Source organism: Rhipicephalus microplus, chromosome X (assembly GCF_043290135.1).
Source record: "Rhipicephalus microplus isolate Deutch F79 chromosome X, USDA_Rmic, whole genome shotgun sequence".
Lineage (NCBI taxonomy): Eukaryota > Metazoa > Arthropoda > Arachnida > Ixodida > Ixodidae > Rhipicephalus > Rhipicephalus microplus.
In genome coordinates, this window is record NC_134710.1 from 111,101,133 (window position 1) to 111,122,702 (window position 21,570).

General features: G+C 44.0%; 2 protein-coding genes across 7 annotated transcripts in view; one reads left to right on the top strand and one right to left on the bottom strand.

Annotated features, from left to right (window-relative positions):
• The window catches only part of LOC119186599 (transcription initiation factor TFIID subunit 4), a 133,860-nt gene that overhangs the window by 108,294 nt on the left and 3,996 nt on the right, over window positions 1-21,570 (top strand). For all 6 annotated transcript variants that reach the window (XM_075877422.1, XM_075877417.1, XM_075877418.1 and 3 more), the window contains 6 exons: window positions 1,572-1,741; window positions 1,822-1,952; window positions 2,319-2,444; window positions 16,402-16,458; window positions 20,247-20,357; window positions 20,489-20,539. In XM_075877422.1, coding sequence (XP_075733537.1) covers window positions 1,572-1,741; window positions 1,822-1,952; window positions 2,319-2,444; window positions 16,402-16,458; window positions 20,247-20,357; window positions 20,489-20,539 — 646 coding nt within the window. The remainder of the gene's footprint in view (window positions 1-1,571; window positions 1,742-1,821; window positions 1,953-2,318; window positions 2,445-16,401; window positions 16,459-20,246; window positions 20,358-20,488; window positions 20,540-21,570) is intronic.
• LOC142775696 (uncharacterized) overlaps window positions 18,388-21,570 on the bottom strand; it is a 46,689-nt gene continuing 43,506 nt past the window's right edge. Inside the window, exon 5 of the mRNA XM_075877426.1 lies at window positions 18,388-19,689. Within this exon, the coding sequence (XP_075733541.1) occupies window positions 19,669-19,689 (21 nt within the window). The 3' untranslated portion in view covers window positions 18,388-19,668. The remainder of the gene's footprint in view (window positions 19,690-21,570) is intronic.

The window sequence follows — 21,570 nt, forward strand, 5'->3', positions numbered from 1 at the left end:
AACAACATGTGATATGCTGCTCGTGCGTCACTATTGTATTGCAGTGAAGCATGTTTTGTTTTTGTTTATCGCAGGCGCACGTATTGATTGATTACGTGATCTTTTTTTTTTTTTTTTTCGCTTTGGAAATCCAGAGGCTTGGGTGCTTAAGCTACGACTCATTAGTATCGCTGCGTTATTGCCTTATGGCTCTTAGAGGCTGTCGTTTCCGTGGATTTACGGTGAAATCGGGATCAGGAATTGGCACGTGGCACACAAAATTTTCGAATTAGGCAGACTGGTGCTAACTGCAGCTTCAAATTATCAGCTCAGACTTACGTCGCAAAAAACGGGACCGTGGAAATATTTCTAATTAAGTGGGATTTCAAAATAACCGAGTTTGAATTACACTCAAACTTCTTTATAACAAAGTTGCAACTTACACGAAATAAGTTTGTTATATCCGAAAATTTGTTATAAACGTTAATTTTTAATACTATATTTATTACAAAAATATTTTTAGGTTACTTTGTTATAACCGATATTTTGTTATATCCGGTTTCGTTATATCGAGGTTTGAGTGTAATAAGGTTTTACTGTACAGGCAATGGCGTACATGTACGGCATAAACCCCTCAAAGGATTACTAATCACATACGTCGGACAGGACACCCACACGCTTGAGTGACTGTAGTCAGGGGGCTGTATCACTGAGAGGCATTCTTTCACAATAGGCCTACAATCCTGCCACTGAGATTGATTAGAGGGACTCATCACAGTGCTCTTGTATTTGTGAGACAAAATGATTTTGTGAACCGTTCTTCAGCTAGTATTGGTGAGATTGACCGCAGAGGAAAAGCAATGCACTCTAGAAATTGGTACGCCTGTACACATATTTATTAGTATTTAAGATGAGGAGAAACAATCTTCTGAATTTAAAACGCACTATCATCAATCAGTTGTGAGAGATTGTCAATAGGTAGTGGTGAAACAGCACAAATGTGTGAACAGGCTGCTATACAACTTCAGAGCAAGTCTTTCCTCCAGACTACTCACATCACCCACTGTTGCTGTGATATGACCCTGGTTATAGGCGACTTGTGTATGTTTTGCAGCATTTAGTAGTCATCATTTCATTTCAGGACTGCATGTTTGTCGTAGTGGCATAACTCAGGGACAGCAAAAAAAAAAAAAAAAAAAAAAAACTGGAATCATGAAGGGAGTAAGAACACAGGACAAGCACTGACTGCCAAGTGAAAATTTAATGCCAAAAAGTATTTGAAGAAAAACAATGCTTTATGTACCAGTGATAATCTACAGCTCACATCATTAGTTTCAGGATTATTTTGTGCATATCTGCCTTACTTTATAAAATTTTGTTCATTGTTCAAAAAATGGAGGAAAAGTTATTCAGAGATTGCTTATGAATTCAAGTCTATTAGTTAATGTGACGTAGATGATAAAATTGCAAAATGTCACCTTACTGGCTGTACCTATCGTCATGTAGGAAAGTCTTCAAATTTCATTCTGTAAAAGAATGGACAAAGCAAGTAATGTCCACAGGCACTCAGCATATGATCACCATCTGTGCAGGGACGATGATGACATCAATGATGTGGCAGCTATGGGTGGCGTCAACCTTGTCGAAGAAAGCCAGAGAATTCTCGCGTCCAATGCAGAGATTGTTGGAACGCAGATTAGGTCATGTAAGGATGAGAACTTCCTCTTCACAAACCCTTTGCAAAGGAGAATCACAAGCATAGGTATGTAGTGGCTTGGTTTATTTTGGTTCTGTTGATTGTGTAACACTAACCCTAATGGCTTGCATAAACTGGTCTTGCAGCTGTCAAATATGGCATCGAAGAAATACCATCGGACGTTGTTGCCCTAATCTCCCATGCCACGCAAGAACGGTTAAAAACACTTGTGCAGAAGCTGGGTATTGTGGCCGAGCATCGTCTTGAAAACATCAAGGTCTGTAAACAAAATTTTCTGCTTTACATTTTGACATTACTATGATGCTTATGTAAATGATTCTGTAGCATGTGATTCACTCATATTTTAAACAAAATGCACATGGATGAAAGTGATTTAAATAAGTGCTGTGGAGATTGTTTCAACGCATAGACAAGAAGATAGAACGAGAACTTGTCCCCTCGAATTGTCCATGTTGTCACTCACACTCTATTGTATTTTAAAACTCGGTGAACGAACCTGCTCATGAAGACACATGGATTTAGATGTACACTGTTAGTTTTTTTGTGGGAGAATCGCTGGGAGACATACATTGTGCTGTCCAAGTCTTCTCATCCCTTGTTTTAACATGTTATTGTTTTTCAGACTGACTCTCGATATGAAGTGACTCAGGACGTGAAGGCACAGCTCAAATTTTTGGAAGAATTGGACAGGTTAGAGAAGAAAAGGCATGAAGAGCAGGAGAGAGAAATTTTGCTTCGGGCTGCAAAGGTGAGCTCAGCATTTGTGCTGAAAGGACATTTTACTTGAAACTCTCTCACTTAATGAGGTTCTGTGTCATTTTTACAAGTAAATATCGAATAATCTCAGTATGAGAGCTCATTGTTTCACAAATAGATTCCTTCGAGATTTCTCAAACCCATCGAAAACAAGCGGTGTTACAGAGGTTTGTTGCACGTTTTTAGTGTATTCTCTCTTTTCTCATCTTGATGAGCGGGCTGGAAGCTAAGGAGGAAGGGGTGACATGGGAAAAAAAGCTGTGTCAGCATGTGTTATGATATGTGATTGCTGTTTCTCATTGGGATTCTTGTGCAAGTTGGTGTTGCTACTGTGCGCAATGTACAGCGAGGCACCGGCAAGTGGTGTCACCCTTTGGCAAGAAGCACATTTAATTAAAATGCTGCTTCTGAATAATGTCACTTATCAACCAACAGCATCTGTCTGCTTTTTGACAATGCAGAGCTGGTGCTGCACCCACTGAACTGAGTGAGGATGAGGCCTTTTTATGAAGAAAGGGCACTTTCGAAAGTGGCAGCTTCTTGCTCCGCTTGTAAGCTATGCCACAGACAGACTAAAAGAGCAGCACGCGCACACTTTCTTACAGCCTGTGCACCCAAAGAGGCAATAATAAGGCAGGTTCTTTACAGCTCATTGCATGGGGGGGGGCTTCGAGCCAACCCACTATCCTCTCCCTTTTTCTTTTTCTCAGTCGACGCCTCGCTTCTGACCAGCTGCACGTATTTGTATTTGAATCGAGGAGGAAACTTACACGCGAAGGAGAGAGTCGTTAGTAAGGGTTGGGCCGCAGTACCATGAACTAGCGGCGGTGAAAGATGGGAACTAAACACAAAGTGCAGGCCATAGGAGAGTGTGTGCATGCCACTCCTCCAGTCCGGCCGTCGCTATACACGCTGTGCACGTCTACAAAGTTTGGCTGAGGTATTCACTACAGTGTTTACTGTCTATAGAATTTGTTTTTTCACTAAGCCTGAGGAGTGGTTCAGGACTAGGCTTGTGGGAATATGAACATTAACGTAGTCGAATTTGTTCGATTTGAATTTAAATTGTGCGAAATTTTGAGGTATTAAATGAACAACTACTGTATCAACCAGAATATAAGTCGAGATATTTTCAATAAAACAACAAGCTAAAGTTGCTCCTTGTCCTTTATAGCGCTGTCTGGCAACATGTGGCTTGCATGTGCATGGGAAGCTGGACACGGCCATATTCGCATTCAAATCCAATAGCAGGTTTTTTTTTCTCTGTCTGTTTTTTGTGTTCGTGATTTGCCTCCGATCTGTTCTAAGTTTTCGCTCCGCTTGACATTGTGTTTCATTTTTAGTGGTCTTTTTTTTATTCACTGAATATGAGTAGTGGTACAAGAAGGCAGTACTCAGCTGCGTTTAAACTAGAGGTTGTTGAGTTCGCAGAAGCAAATGGGAATATGGCTGCTCAGCGCCGCTTTGGTGTATCAGAAAAAAGCGTGTGCTGTTGGAGGGTGCAGAAAGGGAAGCTGCAGATGTGCAATCCTCAGAAAATGTCATTTCGTGGGCGAAGTGCAGTTCATCCGCAGCTGGAGGATGCGCTAGGGAACCTTGTGTGAGAAGTTAATGCGTGCACGCTGCCAGTGACCGTGGATACCATTCGCAAGAAAGCTGTGAAACTCGCTCGAGAAGCTAGGCTCACGAGAGAAGAGTTTCGTGCACCAAACTCTTGGGTGCGTCGATTCATGAGGCGCAAAGGATTTTCTTTCCGGTGGCGCACATCCATCTGTCAGAAGTTTCCAGACGAGTTCGAGGACAAGCTTATAAACCTTTGGGGCTTCGTAAACCGGCTTCGGAAGCAGAACAACTACATGATGGGGCAGATTGACAATGCAGATGAGACCCCCGTGTGGTTTGACATGCCTTCATCGACCATGATCATGCAGCGTGGTGCCAAGGATATGAAGCTGTTGTCCACTGGCAACGAGCACTCACACTTCACCGTCATGCTGGCATGCATAGCAGATGGTAGAAAGGTTCCGCCTTTCATCATTTTCAAACGTAAGACAATGCCGAAAAAAGTGTTCCCGCCCTGTGCTTTCATTCGCGCCAACAAAAAGGGATACGTGGACGAGGCCATGATGCTCGAATGGATACGAGTAGTCTGGAACCGTCAGCCAGGTGCACTGCTGCGTCTTTGCAGCATGCTGGTGTTAGATGCATTTTGTGGTTACTTAACCGACGCTGTGTAGCGTGCACTGGGCAAGGGAAAAACGGACCTCACCGTGATACCAGGTGGTATGACGTCCACCCTCCAACTGATCGACGTTGTTCTAAACAAGCCGTTCAAGGACCAACTGCGGCTGGAGTACCAAAAGTGGATGTCCGGCGACAACCCAAAAACACCGATGGGTTGCCTGCAGAGGCCTTCGCTTGCGACTGTTTGTGGCTGGGTGCTTTCCGCGTGGCGTTCCTTGCCAGATTTTATGGTTGAAAATGCTTTTAAGAAATGTTCCATCAGCAACTCGCCCGGCTGCAGCGGCTGCATTTCCGATGGAGGCGGAAATGTTGTAGGCCCGTGTGCTCAGATTTGGGTGCACGTTAAAGAACCCCAGGTAGTCTAAATTTCCGGAGCCCTCCACTACGGCGTCTCTCATAATCATATGGTGGTTTTGGGACGTTAAACCCCACAAATCAATCAACTCACTGTATGGCACGAAAGACAACACACTGTGGGAGACGGCCAGCAACAAACTCTCATCTTCAGAAGACAGGGGTGCTTCGTCGGACGAATAGGAACAGTTGCGATGATGGTTGAGAGGAGCTCCAACGATTGGGGTTTAACAATTTTGTTTTTTTTTTCTTTTTCGGTAACCTGAACTTGGGGGGTCGACCTATATTGCCACTTGACCTATAGTCCCGTTTATACAGTAAGTGTATCTTAGACCACATGTAATCTCCCTGTAAAGGTGGTTTTACTGCAGTGGAGGAATGCCGTACTTGGAATACATTGAATACACCTTTCCTGAAAAAATTCACACTGCAGCTAAGCCCCACTCTAAAGGTAAATGAAGATACTACTCTCACATAATTTCTTTTTTTTATTTTGAAAGTTTGTTATACTAGTTTATATGCTGTAAAAATAGTAAAATTTAAAATGTAACATATTTTATTGGTGGTCACTTGCATTCTACTGAAGGTTACAACCTGCTGCTGTTCTAAGCTGCTTTCACTTTCTTTGAACCAAAAAGAATAACATTCGCACATGTCCTGCTTCAATTAAAGCAAAAAGTATTTTGCAGGCTAGTAGACCATGTCAAATATGCTCATTTTTCTTTATAATGTGTGCTATATACCATTTGAATTCAATTCAAAATTTTTCCAACTCAGTTCAAACTTGAAATTCCCTATTCACACAACAAGCCTATTGGGACCCCTTCAAAAATGGTACCTAAGTCCGGACTTTGTGGACCATGTGCACAGCTTTTAAACTCATCTAAGTGGATTAAGAATGCAGTTCAAAAACAGGCCATGTGAATGTCCTTTGCTCTCTTCTGCAAAATGCAGTGGAAACTCGGTGATGCGATCACGGTTGTAGATGATGATGATGAAATAAACATTTATTTTTCGAAACAGTGTTCCCGAGTTTGTGAGTTCGGGGTCACCCTAGGTGGGAGGGTTCCTTATTCCAGGAATCCTCTGGCCGCAATCGCCTCCCGGGCCCTGGCGACAAGTCCTCGTTGGTCATCTAGGTCGCATGCGGCAATCTTGGCCTCCCACGTCTCGGCTAGGGAGTCGATACGTGCAGTCATTGCGGACTTGGTATTGGCATCATCGTGGCGCCACGGGCACTCGAGTAGTAGGTGGGCCTGTGTGTCTGGCACGTCGCATATCAGGCAGTTGTAGGCGTATAGCGTTGGGTAGACTCTATGCAGTAGGGTGCCGTGTGTATAGGTGTTAGCTTCAAGTCTCCGAAATGCTGTGGCTTTTTCTTTAGTCTGCTTAGGGTGAGGTGGCGGGTACACCCTGCGAGCTAGACGATAGTGTTTTAGGATGGCGTTGTATGTTGGTAATACGGTCTCCACTTCTTCTGCAGTGCTGGCTAACTGCGGGTCAAGCGAGGCGCTGAGGAAGGCCCGGTTTACGTGACCTTGGGCCGTGGCTTGAGCCGCTTCATTTCCCTCGAGCCCCTCGTGCCTTGGCACCCATACCACGCAGGTGTAAGGAAGCGGAGTTCGGCTCTTTATCAGAATTTTAAGAACTTCAGCGGAGATTCGGCCTTGCGTGTAATTGCGGACAGCGGATTGGGAATCTGTGAAAACTACGACCGAGTCCTTGCCAGTCGTAGTGGCAAGGGCGATCGCTGCTTCCTCGGCAGACTCGGAGCTCCGCACCCGGAGAGTGGCGGATGCCAGCTCTTGTCCTTCCACGTCGACCACACTTAAAGCGTAGGCATTTTTGCCAGGGTATTTTGCCGCGTCAACGCAGCGAGCGTCTAGATCGTGCTGGTGTCTTCTGCGAATGGTGTCGACTCGAGCGATTTGTCTTTCGCGATGGTACTCCGGATGCATGTTACACAGTACTTGGGTGATGCTGAATGATTCTCGCATGTGCGGCGGCATCTTCTCTTTGTGGTCTGCCTCGCAGATATAGCTCTTGCTGTAGCCCAAGCGCTCAAGGACCGATCTGCCCGTCGACGTAAGCCTAAGTCTCTCGAGTTGGCTGGTCCGTTGGGCTTCTGCCATCTCTTGCCAGGTATTGTGTATACCCATTCTTAGGAGTCTGGTGGTCGACGCCATTGGAGGTAGCCCTATGGCGAGCTTGGTAGCTTTGCAAATAAGCACATTCAGCTTGTCGACTTCAGATGTCTTGAGGGCGAGGTACGGGGTTTCATAAGTGATTGGGCTGGTTAGAAGAGCCTGCACAACTCTTAAGGTATCGTTTTCCTTCAGGCCACTGCGTCAGTTTGCGACTCTCCTTACGAGGTGCGTGAGCTGGAAGACTGTGCGTTGAAGTCCAGGAAGCGGGGCGGCCCCTGCGGGGCGGATCCGTCGGGGTGCAGGTGCAAGCCGAGCATGGGAAGGGAGGTGACCTTCGGTGTTTGGACCCCGTGAAGGATGATGCATGGGTCTGGTGCTTCGCAGGTTAGAGGTCTTCCCCGCGTGTGGGCCTTCAGTACTAGTAATTCAGATTTTTCAGGTGCATAATGGAGGCCGTAGCTTTCGAGGTAGTTCTCTATGAATTGACCGCCTCCTGAAGGCAGCTTTCTTGCTCTCCAGTGCTCTTGCCTCGAGTCCAAAGCGTAATATCGTCCACGTAGATGGCGTGACATAGGCCCTGTATTTTTTCGAGAAGCCGGGAGAGCTTAAGGAGTGCCACATTGAAAAGGAGTGGTGACACAACAGAGCCTTGAGGTGTACCCCTGTTCGGCAGCTCAAATGTTCTGCTCCGTTTAATGTATATTCCCACCGTGGCCGTACGACCGGTGAGGAAGCTTCGAACATAGCCATAAATCTTGGAACCGCAGCCAGTATCTTCGAGATGTTGTAGTATTGCTATATGGCTAACATTGTCGAAGGCGCTTTTCACATCAATGGCAAGAAGGGACGACTTGCTGTTCTTGCTCAAGTGATCAACTAGATCTTCCTTGAGGAGTAAGAGGATGTCCTGCGTAAAAAGCAGCTGGAGGAAGCCAAACATGGTGTCTGGGAAGTACCCGTTGTCCTCAAGGTGCGACGTGAGCCGGTCATGGGTCATATGCTCAAACAGCTTGCCAACGCACGAAGTCAGAGAAATGGGTCTAAGGTTTTCAACAGCTATGGACTTGTCGGGCTTAGGTATCATGATAACCTCTGAATGCTTGCACACTGCTGGAAGCTTTCTTTTGTCCCAGCACTCATTGTAGTACTGTAGGAGAGCAGTCCTAGCTGGATTGGGTAGCTGTCGGCGATGCTTGCTGACTATCCTGTCTTTGTCTGGACTCGTGTTTCTTGTAAGCTTGGAAAGAGCTGCTTGAAGCTCTGCTGGTGTGAAGGGCCTGTCAAGGTCAGAGTTGGGCATGCCTTCGTATTCTTTGTGTGGTGGTGGCATTGCCGCTGATTGGACAAGACCACGCAGCTTGTTCATAGTTCGTGGAGCAGGTCTTCCTCCGAGCCATCGTAATTGTGTGTTAGCTGACTTACTCGTAGCCGCTGCTGCGTCTTGGTGGGGCGGTCACCGAGGAGAGTTCGCAGCAGGTGCCACGTCTTCTAGGTGCTGAGCGTACCCTGGAGCCTACCGCAGAAATCGCGCCACTTGTGTCTCGCTAGGTGTTCGGCATACTGTTGCGTCTCTTCTGTCAATAAGGAAATTCTTTTCCTGAGTTTCTTGTTCAATTTTTGCCTCTTTCATCTCTTCAGTAAGGCTCGTCTGGCCTCCCAGAGGTGTAGTAAGTGGGAATCAAATGCCGGATTGTCTTCGTCAAGCTGCATTACTTTGGTGCACCGTTTGGCGGTATCCAGAATCTTGGTGAGCCAGGCGTCTATGTCTGCTATTGTGTTGTCACCATCGAGCTCGTTTCTGAAGGCGTTCCAATCTGTCAGTCTTGCTGTGCCTGTTTTTGTAGGTCGTTGGTAATATTCGATTTCGAGTTGAATTATCTGGTGATCACTGCCAAGCATCTCAGGGAGACAGGTCCATCCCACCTTCTTGACATCTCGTGTAAAGATGAGGTCGGGCGTGGTATTTCTTGAGACGCTGTTTCCCACTCTCGTGGGCTGGAGCGGATCATTCAGCAATGTGAGGCCATGCTGCTGAGCGGAATCCTGGACTCTCGCGTCTTTCTTGGTGGTGATGGCATAGCCCCAACACAGTTGTATGATTTTTGGGGTGAAACAAATTTTTCTGTTGTCCCAGCCAAGTCCCGTTAGCCTGCAATGTAAAACAGTGCATTTGTTGCAAACCGATTTTTATGCTGCAATGTTAGATATGAATGTATGATACCATGCAGCACTGCCCATGCTGTTGTGAAAGACGGGGCGATCACACGGGCGCATGGGAACGCAAACACAGGCATGCGCACTGTGCCGCCACTTTGTCAGAATAGGCATGAGGGAGGAGTTGTAGCATCTGAGATTGTGTGCACGAATCTTGGAGACTGTCATGCACCTTTATGTGCCTTTGAATTTACATTACAGATGGCATTGCAGTCGTTTTTTTTTTCTCTTTCTTCTTCTATGCATCGGTGTGTCCTGCCGTGCTCGAAGCAGTGTCGTTGTACTACGTTTGCATGTGCCTGCCATGTCGATGCAAGCCATGTCCTCGCAATCAGGCATTCTATGAAAGATGGTTGAGGACAGAAGGAGAAAGCGGATGGCCTTGGCAAAGGAGCTAATCCTTGCAATGTCAGCATGCACAAATGTTGGGCACGTGCTCACCTTCCAACTCTCTCATTTGCACGGGAGACTCCTGAATTTCAAACAAGCCTCTTCATTGTGCAGGCACAGCTGTAAATCTGCTGAAGAACATGCCTAACACCATCACGACAAGTAAATAAAAACAAAGGTCAGCGGTTCTAAAATTTTGCCACCTTGACCAATATCCGAAGCACACCTCAGGTCACTTTAGCCGCAGTACTTTGGTATCATGCGAAAAAGCGTACCAAGATTTGAAAGAGGCGACTAGCTGTCACGGGTCAAAACTTATCTGGTTGATTCAACACACACACACACACCATATATTTACGAGTACATATGATCGTCGACATCTAAAAACTTTGCTGGAAATTATTCAGAGCTGTTCATGGCGTTGCTGCGGCCTTGAGAGATAACGATTGAAAACGTACGCCAGCTTTCATTTGCAGACTATTCATTTTGCATGTGTTTTGGTGACTCAAATTTGAGACATTAGAAATGTTTTTGATGATCCTAAGAGATTCTTACCACCAAGGTTTCACAGCATGTGCACAGTAGATTTCACACGTTCACTGTGACATAGGTCATCGGTGGGTCACGGCCTGTGCTCCTCTTATGTGGCCATGATGTTACGAGAATGCATCTGCTTGCTGATGTGATAACTTCATCACACATGAACGCAACAGTGAAATTGTTGTTGCAAGAGGTTATAAATAACCAGAAGAATTCTTTTGCAATATTACATGCCAAGACCCACTGGTGACGCACCGGTGGGTCAGCGCACAGCTGGAAGATATGCCAAGTGGCCCACCAGTGGGTCACACTGCACGTAAAAGGAAACCACAAGAAACTATGCTGCAGCGAACGGGTCAAGTTAACATTTCTCATTGTGTTTAAAGTATAAGAAGTAGATTTGTATGTGTTGTGAGGGCAAGCTATAATTTTATAAACAGGCTCCTGAATGAACTGTTTTTTTTTGTAGATTTTTTTCTTATCTTGTAATTTGACTGCTGAATAATAAGTCTACTTTTGTAAAATGATTCTTTCAAGTTTGTTTGTTTTTGAACATGTGAACACGTTTTCGTTACATATATGGTATACAGTCTAATCCCGCTATTAGGAATAACACTACAACAAAGTTTCTGCCAGAATGATTAATTTTCGATTCCTCGTCAGCCACCTCTAGAACACTATACAGAAAATGTTTCATCACAACGAATACTTTTTCTGAGTCTTTGCGATCCAACGAAGCTTTTGCGTGTGCTGCCACGTAAGGAAAAAGAGCTTGCTTAGGATTGCCGAGAAATTCTATTAGGGACTCAACAATTTCTTGTTGCCAGAGCCGTGCATCCGCATTGCAAGACCCGTGTCTTCATTGGAGACATGCTTTCCGCCACCACATGCACATCCTGGTAAATTTTTGGCTATTGTGATGCTGGGCGATAGACCTTCCGTCCATCATGATGCTACCAGCGGCCTTGATACACGTGCAAGTTTTGAGAATTTCGTCAAGTACTCCTGCCATGTCTTTGGCGTAGCATTCGTAACAAAGCTACTGCTTGTCATTGCGAATGTGAATGACAACCTCATCGTTATGAAGGCACACTCGTGGCACGCACCTTCTTGAAGCATTACTATATTCTGCTGCAACTGCTGTGAACACAAATGCGGTCGTGTCGACATGGTCAGAGGCGACCACGAAAGTACGCATCCAACATACATGCACCGACGCAAAGCAATGCGGGGGACAGAATAGTTGTCGATGTGATCACAGCAACGACATGGTTCTGAAGGCACGTGCACAGATTGAAAATGGAACTACTGTAAACTCTCACTTGAGTGAACTTCAAGGGGCCCATGAAAATGGTTCACTTAAGGGGAGATGCTACTCGAAGACATTTTTTTTTTAATATTTACTATTTATGGAATTTTTTATGCTTACTTCAATTATATAATTAGTTTTCTTGCAAGTTGCATGCTTTTAGCTCTCCGACATTAGGTAGTGAAAACCTTAACCCTTTTGCCCCTCCTCTTTTTATCCCGAAACTTTTATAACTTTTTACCGTTCACAGTTCATAAAGTGAAGAATGCAAGTAACTATCTAGGAAGCACATACAAAATATGTAATAGACATAAAACAAAACAGACGTGAAAAAGTTACCATTTCTCCTACCCTTGTAAAGATTTACATAGAATTAGAATCTTTAAATATAGAATAGAGATATGGAAATTAAAACTAGGTAATTGCATTTTTCATTCTTTGGAAAAAATTTGTGCAAAATTTCATGCAGATCTGAGCAACAGAAGTACCTGAAAAAGGAGGGGTGCATTGAAAAAAAAAGAGCAAAACCTGTGTTTTGAGAAAAACGAGTAATAAAGTTAAAACTGAATTTTTATTTATAAAGTATGTCATTAAGTGCAACGAAATTTGCACATCAAAAAGGTCAATCTTTTTTGTGGTGGCCTCTGCCCTCTAAAATGCGCCAGCACCATGAGTTTGTCCCTCGCGGCTCTCTGGAGGTGACTTGTCACAGACATTTCGCTCACAGACAGGGCCATGAAACGCTTTCCAAACTTTTTGCGCGCCATCTGGCAGAGCCTTGTGCCGACTCCAAGCGAGGAAAAAGTTCGACAGTACTGCGAAATCTAAACTAAGTTCAGTGTCAAGGGACACAGCTGTGCTGACGCCGTTTTGCGGCTACGTTTGTGCCATATACCGTCGTACATAATGGCAATGTCGACCTCGCAAGATTGGCACTGACGTCATCCATTGCCGCATCACGAACTTTCCGGCTGATGGCTGTGAATGACTTTTGATGCATTGGCTTTTGCAAGCCAACAACTGCCCCAAATCGCACTAGCTGCTCGTAGCCTGTTTCCTACAGAGGGCGCTGCCACGACGGCTCTCACGCGCTAGCAATGGTTTTTTTTTTTTTTTTCATAACGGAGATACATGCACGATAACAGTATTGTTCAGCTGCGCTGCTCTACAAGACATGGACCCCGCAAGTAGGCTTCACAGCACATACAGGCGTGCAATGGCCAATGGCGGTCCCCGATTCGTACCACATAATCGCAGCGCTCAAAAACACGCAAAAGCGTGCTTCTTTTTGTTATTTCTTGCACTGTATCAGCACGGGAAACTCGATATTTGAGGTGTGAGGCTGGACTCTTCGCCTCATGCGATCGACAATGATGTGCGGCGGCATATCGGAGTCAAGGTGCTCGAAGACTGCACACTTTGGGCCTTCTAACAGACACCTTGTGCTCCTTAGACGCAATTTTAAAGCATTTCCAGTTAAGTCTCGACATTTTTTTTTTGAACAGTAGAGGTACTAATCTTATCAAAACAGGTGAAATAAAGAAATCTATAATTTTGAAGAAAACTCGTTTTTCGACCTGCATCTCCCCTTAACTCAAAGTTCACTAAAAATATTCATTAGATTATGAAACTGCATTGGACACAGCCGCTATCAGGTCAAAAGTGTTAATATTATTTTAAAAATATTTCTGTAATTTTTATTCGGACTGACACCTTTTGAGAGCAAAAAACGACAAAATGCCCAGAGTGTCTACGTTTGTTTGCACTACCTCTTGCACATGTTGTCCCTATATCACGAAGTCCCTAAACTTTCTGATATATCCTACAGCCTTAGCTAGAAATACAGGATTTTATAGTGCCTTAGCCATTACAACTTGTTAGTTGCACTTTTCTTTTTTTAATTCCAGGCGAACGCTGGAAACAATTTCTAAATCTGATAGTTCTGCACTGGTACCCAAGTGCAGTTGGCTCGATTTAGATGCCAAGCAGCTCTTCGACTAGCCTGTGTAACGCTGTCCATCCATGTCTTCGTGCCAACCCGTCACAGTGCGTTACCCCCCACCGCACTTGTTGGAATAATGCCAAGTAGGTCAAGTCGCAGCTGCCGGCTCCTTCCAACATACTTAGGTGGTGTTTCTTCTCGGCTCGCTCGCAACACACTTCTCTCTCTCTCTCTTCACCCTCTTGACCACCCGCATTACTCGATCGGACCGCATGTTGAGTAGAAACACTGTTTCGGCTTGTTTATCTGCGATGAAAATTACACGAAACCTAACCCACCACCCATGTCTTTGCGTTTCAAGAAAACGTTTACTCGAGTGAAGGCTACACTGTTTCGCTTCAAACCGTTCTTCCAGCACCCGCATCAATGCCCGTATCAGTCGGATTAACAGCGTGCGCATCGCTGCTGGTTCGCATCCCATCATGGTTCCCTCCGGGGAGATGGTTCATATTGCTTTGTCAGTCTCACAGCCACTTTGCCTCGGCGGCACCGTATGCACAAGCGATGTTGTACCGCCGCTGATGGATTGGCGATTTTGGTGGCAGCACCTATTGGCTACGGCAGTGCTTAAGAGCAAAAAACTTCACTGAATTGATCTAAAAAATAAGCCTAAGTCCACAAAGCACGTTTGTTCAGCTGATATATTCACTATACAGAAGTTCATTTAAATGAAATATTTTTACATAGAATGCATAGAATAACTGGCAGGGATTATCTAAAAGTTCGTCATTCTGAAATATTCATAAAGCAGATGGTTGTACAATTGAGAGTTCACTGTATACGTAACAACCCGCATATAGGTCGGACCCGCATATAGGTCGGACCGAAGTGCATTTCGGGCATAGCAAATGCGCAAAAAAAGTTTTCACTTGAATATAGGCCCAGAGAAAACAGAAAAGTACATTTATTTACACTCAATTACTTATCGTCATCTGGCAAGCGCTCATCCGAAGCTCCCTCACCGTACATGCCCTCCCACAGCGCCTCGTCGTCAGTGCCATTGATGGTGTTTGAGATAGAGCACTTTTTGAAGGAACGACAAACAAGCTCTTTGAGATTGCAGTCTCAAGCCTCAGCGATCCATGAGCGCAGCATCGCTGGTGAGGCCTGTTTCAGTCGTCTGCCTGGAGTCACTTTCGGCTCTCCGGACTTCATCCACACTATTACAAGCACTTGATGTGGTCCTTAAATGGCTTAGTGAGGCACGCATCTAGCGGCTGCAGCTGGGGACCATCTGCTTCTGAAAGCTCACAAACAGCCCTTTGTAGTTTTTTGGCACCTTCTGTGATATGGACGTACGCCGACATAGAGAGAGTTCAGCGCGGCGCATGAAGCGTGACACCCTATGCTTGCTCGCCTTGAAGACCACCTGCTCAATGCCTTGATCTCACGTGATTTCCCTTGCCTTTGCTTGCAGCAGCTTGATGTTGACAGCAAACTCTGTAGCCCGTTGGTCTCAAACAAAGTTCGCCAGTTCTTGTTTGTTCAACGTCAGGAAAAGCTAGATGTTCCAGCCCTTGAAAACTTTTTTCCTGGCCGCTGCATACAAAAAGGGCTTTTTTCTGTTTCCTCCAGCCGCGAATGCACCACTTGTCCACACTGAACTGTCACCCTGCAGCACAGTTACCGATGTTTTAAGCAGATAAAATAACCTTTCTTTCAAAGGCAGCCGAATACTGCCTTCGCGGAGCTGGCATGGCGTAAAGTCATAGACGTAAAGTCGTGATGGTTGTTACGTGCGTCAGCTGGTTGCTATGACCACTGTTGCATGCTCGTAGGACTAACGCCACTAATGCTTCAACACTATCTACCGCAGAAGCATGCTGACACCTAATGATCATGATAGCACCGCATATTGCCAAAACGAAAACTACGAATTCAGGCCGAAAGTTCTTGGGATCCGCATATAGTTCGGGGCAGAAATTTTACGTAGTAAAGTTTTGAAAAAAATGCCGGGCAATACATGGGTTTTTACGGTACTGTTTGCTGCAACCTCTGAAGAGGAAACCATGCTCGCTATCATTGCAATCATCGATAGGGGACGGAAGTGCTCAGCCCACACATGTGGAGATTGAAAGCACTAAAGTCCTAAAACTGCACACAGTGTTTCGGCTTTCCTGTCGCTCGCTTATCACTATAGTCTTGCAAAGCTTTGGCCTTTAGTTTTCAGTTGGCCTTTAGCGAACCTTGGCATGCTCGTTCGTGGTGCTGTACTCTATGCAGGCTTTGAGAGTAGCTTGAATATTATATTTGCTCCGGTATTACCCCCCCCTTTATGCGGCGTCCTCACCACAAACTGCGGGAGATTCAAGAAATATACTCGCCTTGCATTACCATGAAGCCACCAAAATTCTCATATAACCCACACCCCGACTTTATCTCCAAATTTTGCGTATTATATATGAGAAACTACATTCACTCCACGTGAGGCCAAGTATGTCCGAGTTAGTGAGAGTTCAATACAAAAGATAATGCATGCACTTGCCAGGACCAAAGGACTAGTGTTAACATGAGATCTTCCTAACTTTTGAGGTCTGTACATGCAATTTCGCTGCAACTAAATTTTGCTGCAACATACTTTTTCGCGCGTCCCATCAGTTCCGTTTTAGCGGGATTTGACTGTATATGTAATGCAAAAGATTCGTTCAACTTTTGTTTTTAATGCACCTGTAGGTGTATGTTTTATTTTCCCAACTGCTAGTGATCGTGTTTCACTGATCAGCTTTTCTGCTTTAATTATTTGACACAGAGTCGGTCAAAGATGGAAGATCCTGAACAGCTCAAGCTGAAACAGAAGGCGAAAGAGGTACGTTCTGACACTGGTTCGCTACTGATTTTCGTGGTATCTGTTTTTCTTTTCCTGCCCCCTCTCCTTCCCTTCCTGTCATGGAAAGTTTTGCAAGCTCAAAGCTTCCTGTACTTTTATTGTTTATGTTGAAAATACCACATCACTTTCTTTTTCATAAGAAGTTCTCATTGTAGGTGTGACATTGTTCATGTGATTCCCTGCTATAAAGAATAAGTGTGGTAGTAATTGCAGGCCAAAATGAAGGAAACTGGCAAGAAGTTGGCTCATGCTTTTTTTTATCACAGTGGTGCTCATGTGAAGTACGTACTGTTGATTGGGCAAGTTGCATGATAATGTTGTATTGCTATAGCGCAGCTGAGCTTAAGTATGAAGACAAGAGGCAAAAGCAAAGAATGGAATGACAGGCAATAGGATGAGTATTAGTTTAGTCCTGTTGCCTGTAATTTCCTTCTTTGTGAAAAGATCATTTGTCAGTGGCTAGTTGTCTTTTTGTCTACTTTCTTCACAATTGTATATCAATTTTACTATGATACACCTAAACAGTACAATTAGCATTCCCTAATCTTTTGTTGACTTCATTATCTACTAGTTTTCATTGAGATTATGCCGTTGAGTTGTGCCGTTGAGTTGAGTTCGCGTGGTAAGCAGGTGTCTTACCACAAAGCCACGATGTTACTCGCAGCTGCTTCGGGAAAAAACACTACATAAATGCCATGTTGTGGAAGGAGTCTCCTTAACGCATTTTGTTTGACAGGTGTCACGACGCAAACCAGCCCATTCGGTGATTTGTAGGCGCATTTGGGAGGCCATCAAACTATATCGAAAAAGGCCGGGATAGTACAGCCATCGCCGCTAAAAACACACAGGAACTTTCAAACAGCTCTAAAAATGGACAACTATGTCAATCTAGTGAAAACATATCATGCCTTTCCGGAGGCATTCATCAAGCACACAGCAAACGCTAGATAATATGCTGCCATTTGTGAGGCATTGTGTGACTCTTTATGGCCTCCGAGATGGCAAGTGTGCGGCGTGTATCTTGGAGGCCATGCAACTCTTGGTTTAGATCAAAAACCTGTATGTACAATTTGCGCATGTGTGTGTGTGCGTGTCTGTGTACCATTTGTGAGACATTAGTAAAAATGTGTGTCAACTACAGTAGAGCGCCGTTCTAGCTGAGGGAAGTGGCCACACTGCACAGTTTCTGCATTACTATAGATACGTCGCACTTGCATGCTCGCATGCTCGTGTGTGTGTGTGTGTGTGTGTGTGTGTGTGCATCAGTGTGTGTGTGTGTCTGTGTAACAAAACATATTAATAAGTATGCACTTAGCGGTTGAAGTGCACTAGGGGCCGGATTTCGCTATCACGTTAGCTCTTTAAGGCAAAGCTTAAAGGTCCCCCCCCCCCTTTTTTTTTTCACTTTTGTGTTCAGTAAATGGGTTTGACTATTACAAACAGAAACACAGATCACGGAATTGCACAGCATATATTGCAATGTAGAGAAAGATTAAACAGAAGGCTTTGAACTATGGTAACTTATCACAATGCGATCAACATATCTCTGTAAATTTATTCTGTTTGTTTTTTCTTTGTGCCTGTTGATCACCTTGGATTAAAGAATAGTTATATTCAAGGAGAGCTAGCCCAGCAGTCAGTACAAAGGGAAAAGGGAGAGATTGATGAGATATTTGGGTTCATTGAGGTTTATTTGTGTGTGAGATATCCCATAATGCAGACACTACAAGCTCAAGAGTACTGAACGCTGGGCGAGTTGGTAAATCATCACTACAAAACTGCGCGAAAAATCGACAAGAAACAGAGAAGGCACACACACATCTGCGCTTGTGTGTGTGCCTTCTCTGTTTCTTGTCGATTTTTCGCGCAGTTTTGTAGTGACTACAAGCTCATTGCTGTAAAGTTTTTATTATAATCAAGTGGCAGTTGAACTGACAGTAATGCATAATCCAGATTATACTGCATCACCATTTGTGCAGAAAGTGCATGCTGATATCGTATCCATATTTGGAAAGTAAGTTGTTGGGTTAGGAAAGTGCTAAACACTGCACATGGTGATGCTATTAAAGGGACCCTGAAACGTTTTTTTTTTTAAGTTTTGTCAGTGTTTAGGTTGGAGCATCATCAAACCATTTGCGTCACAAATTTTGGAGGCCATCACACAGTGGCCCCTGCAGCACGCATGCTGTCTGGCTATAGAGACAAAGATCATCGAGGGGTGCATATCTGCCCCAACAGGTGCCGCCACCCTATCAGCCAAACCTACTTCCACGCATTCTACAGCCTGTGACAGCCAATCAGATTAGCAGCCACGGTGACGTCAAATGGCCAGAGCATGTCGCCATGAGAACGGGCCGTTGAAAACGCGTTTGGCCGAGTTTCAGGGATCTGAACCAATCTGCAGCGATTCACAGCTTTAAATGTGTTATAATGAATTACACTTTACTCAGAGAGCTCAAATCCTAAGTGACCCTTAGAGTGTAGTCTACTGGCCTAATGTGTTTGTACAAAATCACCAAAACTGTTTCAGGGTCCTTTTAAAGAGTAGCTCTGCAGCGAGGTTCCTAAGTGCACACTACATGCATTTTTTTTTTTTCGTAAAATGTCACTGTCTGCTATATCTTTTCATGAATAATAAGTCTTCAAGCTTGGCAACAGAACATATTTAAACATCCATCGATAAGGCTAACATAGTGTCGTATTACACCTCTGCAGCTATCAAGAAACCACAGATGCAAAATTATGTTTTATTGTATGTCACCTTCATTCACTTGGAATGACTCAATCTACATGGCACCAAGCATTCTAAGTGTTATTGTGTACGGATTTTGTAAGATGTATCATGGTAGGCAATCCATAGTAATATCTCTATCTCTTATTTATTTATTTATTTATTTATTTATTTATTTATTTATTTATTTATTTATTTATCATGGTGTCCACAGTGACCAAGGGCATTATAGGAGGGGGGGGGAGAATACAACATATCAATACAGAATACAGGTAACATGACAATGAAAACGTAATTCACTGTCCACTTATGTAGTGACACATAGAGTACACAATATAAATTAGGTTAGTAATACCATTTCTTACTTACGAAGCCACACGAGTGTACTACTGCACACATCTTGCAGTGAACTTGAAAATATATCATGTGAAGAAATTTCTGCTACTTTGGAAGGCAATCTAATCCTCTGGCTTATCGTCCTGAAAAAAAAAAAAAAAAGACATTTCAGATGCATCACTTCGGCAGCTTATTTCCTTTATCTTATTGTCATGGTCTAGTTTGTACTGAAGTGGCACAAAGAACCCTATGTATAGAAAGCCTACATAATTTCAAAGAAGGTTAGAGAACTAGGTGCAGAAATTTAGGTAACTATGTGCACAGTGTTAGTTCACTCAGGCATTGCTGATGCCATGCACATCTTTTCATAGCAGCTGTCATCTGCCGTCTGCCTAATCATATTCTGCTGAAAGCTCTTGTAGTCTGTGAGCAGTCCAGTGCAGCTGTCGTGAAGCTGCAAAAGCAAAACTGCTGCGCATTAACCCTTTGTGGTACTATGAACATTCAAGCATGCTCCAAGCAAAGGCAAGAGAGCTCATGGCATGCTCTCTTGTGAATTTCAGAAACTACACCTCAAGATATGGTTCATACTGTGCCACTTCTTTTTTTTTTTTTACTCAAATTCTTTTCTTGTAGTTCTTTATGAAAAAACTTCATTTTATTGCACCTTAATATGAAACAAATTTGTTCATGGTTTCAGATGCAAAAGGCAGAAATGGAGGAGATGCGACAAAGAGAAGCAAACATGACTGCCCTTCTGGCCATTGGTCCACGGAAGAAGCTGAAGACAGAAAACAGTGGGAATGCAGGGGTGAGCTAATGTTTAGGACTTCTCTGAGTCTGCATGTCTTCTTTTTTTATGACACTCAATAGTAACACTGTAGATATTTTTATTGATGTAAGCATTGGCGTAACCATTGTTTTGTCCTTCTTATTATCCAGGGTGGTCTTGGCAGTGGCTCTGGCCTCAACAACTCATTCTCAAAACTTCCAGTAAGTAAGGCTCCTACTTCGTAATATTTTTGTGCTACTTCTGAGAGCAAATTTTTAAATGTGCACCTGTGCTTTCCAACCAGAAATAGTGTTCAAGCTGTTGTTTTAACTAGGTATGAATATAATCAATGAGAGGGGGCTGGGTATAACTTTGTACGGTGGCTAAGCCAGAATTATGACGATGGCTAGTAGCCATCGTTAGTGAAGCCTAACGTAAGTGAAGAGCTTGGCAGCCTTTTTTTTTCCCCTCTTTGGTTTTCTTTTTCTTTCCTTTTCTCCTTTTTTTCCTGTGTTATTCCTCTCCTTAGTTCTATTTATTTCTTCTTCTCTTTATTTCTTTTTCGTGCTCTATTTTTTTTCCTATTTTTTTCCTTTATCTCTGTTTCTATTTCACACTTGCTTTGTCTTCTTTTTTATAAGTCTATGGAGGGGTTTTGCCTGCATTATGCCAAGCACACTAGTTGTGTCTTTTTTTTTTTGCTGATGATGATAAGTGATCATCATCAAGCTGCTCGACGAAGAAGAGTAAGAAGACGTCTCCTTGTTGCGAGCACGCACTCAATATGCTACTATAGAGCATTACGACAGCATACTACTGCACACAACAGCGTATGACGGCCTGGTTCCCTGAAGCGCCCTGCACTTGAAACAGGGGTGGAAGTGCTGTGCCATTTGCACCATTCTGGGCCAATCTGACCTGCTGTGCCAAGCGGTGCCTAAACGGTAATTTGTGTGTGCAACGTCATATTTCGTCGAGTTTTATCGTCAACCGAGCAACGCGCATGGGCTACACCAACGGCGCCACCGCATCCATATCAAATTAGTTTGGTGACGTCGTATTTCGGCTCATGCATGAATTTTGTTAAGGTGTTGTTTCTGTCCATACTTCATTATGCGACTCAATAGATGTTTTGACAGCAAAGCTGTTAGCCAAACCATATAAACTGAAAAAATTAAGTCAGTTTTATTGGTGAAGTGACGACGGCAATAGCGAAAATTTGTAATGGTAATGCAGTGCGCGCTGTCTATTT